The sequence below is a fragment of the Silene latifolia genome, chromosome 8 (assembly GCF_048544455.1).
Source record: "Silene latifolia isolate original U9 population chromosome 8, ASM4854445v1, whole genome shotgun sequence".
Taxonomy (NCBI): domain Eukaryota; kingdom Viridiplantae; phylum Streptophyta; class Magnoliopsida; order Caryophyllales; family Caryophyllaceae; genus Silene; species Silene latifolia.
Window position 1 is genome coordinate 80,507,295 of NC_133533.1, and position 2,043 is coordinate 80,509,337.

At 43.5% G+C, this 2,043-nt stretch overlaps 1 protein-coding gene across 1 annotated transcript; it reads right to left on the reverse strand.

Annotated features, from left to right (window-relative positions):
• Window positions 1-354: 354 nt before the first annotated feature.
• On the reverse strand, window positions 355-1,236 carry LOC141595421 (uncharacterized). The gene has a single exon (XM_074415385.1). The coding sequence runs from the start codon at window positions 1,234-1,236 to the stop codon at window positions 355-357; it is 882 nt and encodes a 293-aa protein (XP_074271486.1).
• Between the last annotated feature and the right edge of the window lie 807 nt (window positions 1,237-2,043).

Here is a 2,043-nt window from a genome sequence, read left to right on the forward strand (position 1 = left end):
AGGCTCAGCTTCAGAATTAAAGATAGTGGAGAAGTGTGTGTGAAACAAACCACCAATCTCCTTCATATCAAACGTCCATTCATTAGTCTCCTTCTTAATACCCAAGATAAGATTAGCACCGGAACGTCCTTTAACCCAATTGAAAACATATTTGATGCACGTGTCACCCTCACAATTCCATTTCAGTTTGGCGCGTTGACGCCAATAAGTGCCGGCAGCAAGAGAGAATTCCATAAGCTTTTTGTGACAAGCTTCGTAATTAAGAGTATCACCACCATTTTCAATGTCCAAAAGATAGAACTCAAGATCCTGATCAAATTCACTCCACTTTAGCCCCCATTCATCTTTTTTGTTTCAAGCCCAAACTCTGAAAGCATTATTTATACGACGTAATTTTGACAAAAGGATATGCGAAGCATCACCATTATCTTTTCTTTCCCAGCTTTCTTTGACCAAACCAGAACAATCGGCATGATCAAAACACCAAGTCTCTAGTCTGTAAACTTTCTTCTTGGTATTGAAAATCATATTTGTATCAAGGATAATAGGTGCGTGATCCGATATTTGAATAGGCAAGTGTTTGATAAAAGTATTTGGGAATAGGGAAAGCCAATCATTGGAAGCAAAGCCCTTATCAAGTCTTTCGTATATCCGATGTGGACTCTCCCTATTATTACACCAAGTGAATCTGGGTCCCTTAAAAAGGATATCCATGAGACAATGGGTATTCTTCCAGTAAGAGAACAAGTTTGCTCCTCTAATCAAATTATCACTGCCACCTAATTTATCAGAAGAGAACTCAACTTGGTTGAAATCACCAATAAGTAAGAAAGGTTTGTCTAGGGAATTAAGATGACAGGTAAAAGTTTCCCAAACAGCACCCCTCTTTGAATGATCAGGCTCGCCATAAACACAACACAAATACCATAATCTGCCTTTACACTGATTAACCTGGAGGATAAGAAGATTGCAACTGGAAAAGACACATACTAACTTGCAACTACTTTTCCAGCCAACCCATAACCCCCCCTTTGAACCGACAGCATCACACCCGGCTGACTGAAGAAAACCCATAGGGCGCAAAAGAACATCCACGGATCGTACATCACACTTGGTTTCAGAAAGGAAGATGAAATCTAAATTATTATTAAAAGACCTACATATTGCTCTAATTTTAGGGATTGTAGGGGCAAGAGGATCCTTAAGACCCCTACAATTCCAAGCCAAACCTTTCATCGAGAATAATGAGATTAATACCACCGCATCCGGGCCACCCAACAACAATGCCAAACCCCGACTTCACCCTACCAAGCACATTTCATACGGAAACCCAACAAACGAAACCATACAAGCACCACCTCCAAACAGTCCAACCGAACCGAAGAGTCCAAAACAGAACTACACTAACCACACCGGGAACCACTACACCACTGCACCACTACACCCAGACACACCAATCTGAAAAGATAGAGACGGGATCCGACGACCACCAAGAAACCAAAACCAACAGCAACCACTTAAACCAAGGTTGCCAAACAACAAGACAGGAGGCACGAGACTACGCAACGGACACCGAGACAATAAGGAAACACTTCAACCACCAGGAACAAGAGATGAAGGTCCACCAACAAGACAACGAGGCAGAAAAAGACACCACAAAGACACTCGAAGCACCAAGGGACACCTCCCAGGACCACCGCCAAACACACAACAAGATATCACAGAGACGCTAAGGAAAAAGACGAGGGAACGACAGGTGGGGGAAATGGGGGGATCACCGTATCGGACCCAAAAGGCCGCCACTTAGAAAGTAGCAACACAAACAGATGAGTTAAGACTCATCAATACATACACACAAATTCAAGACAGGGCAATCAAACCAGGGGTGGGGCGAATGGGGGGATCACCCGTGGATTGACAGCGAAAAAGGCAGCGACAGGACAAGGAGCCAGAGGGACGGGAACGTCAAGGAGGGATCCACACCAGACAGACGATGGTTTTTAGTGACCATTTAAGAAAAGAAAGAGCAATCACGAAAAGGAC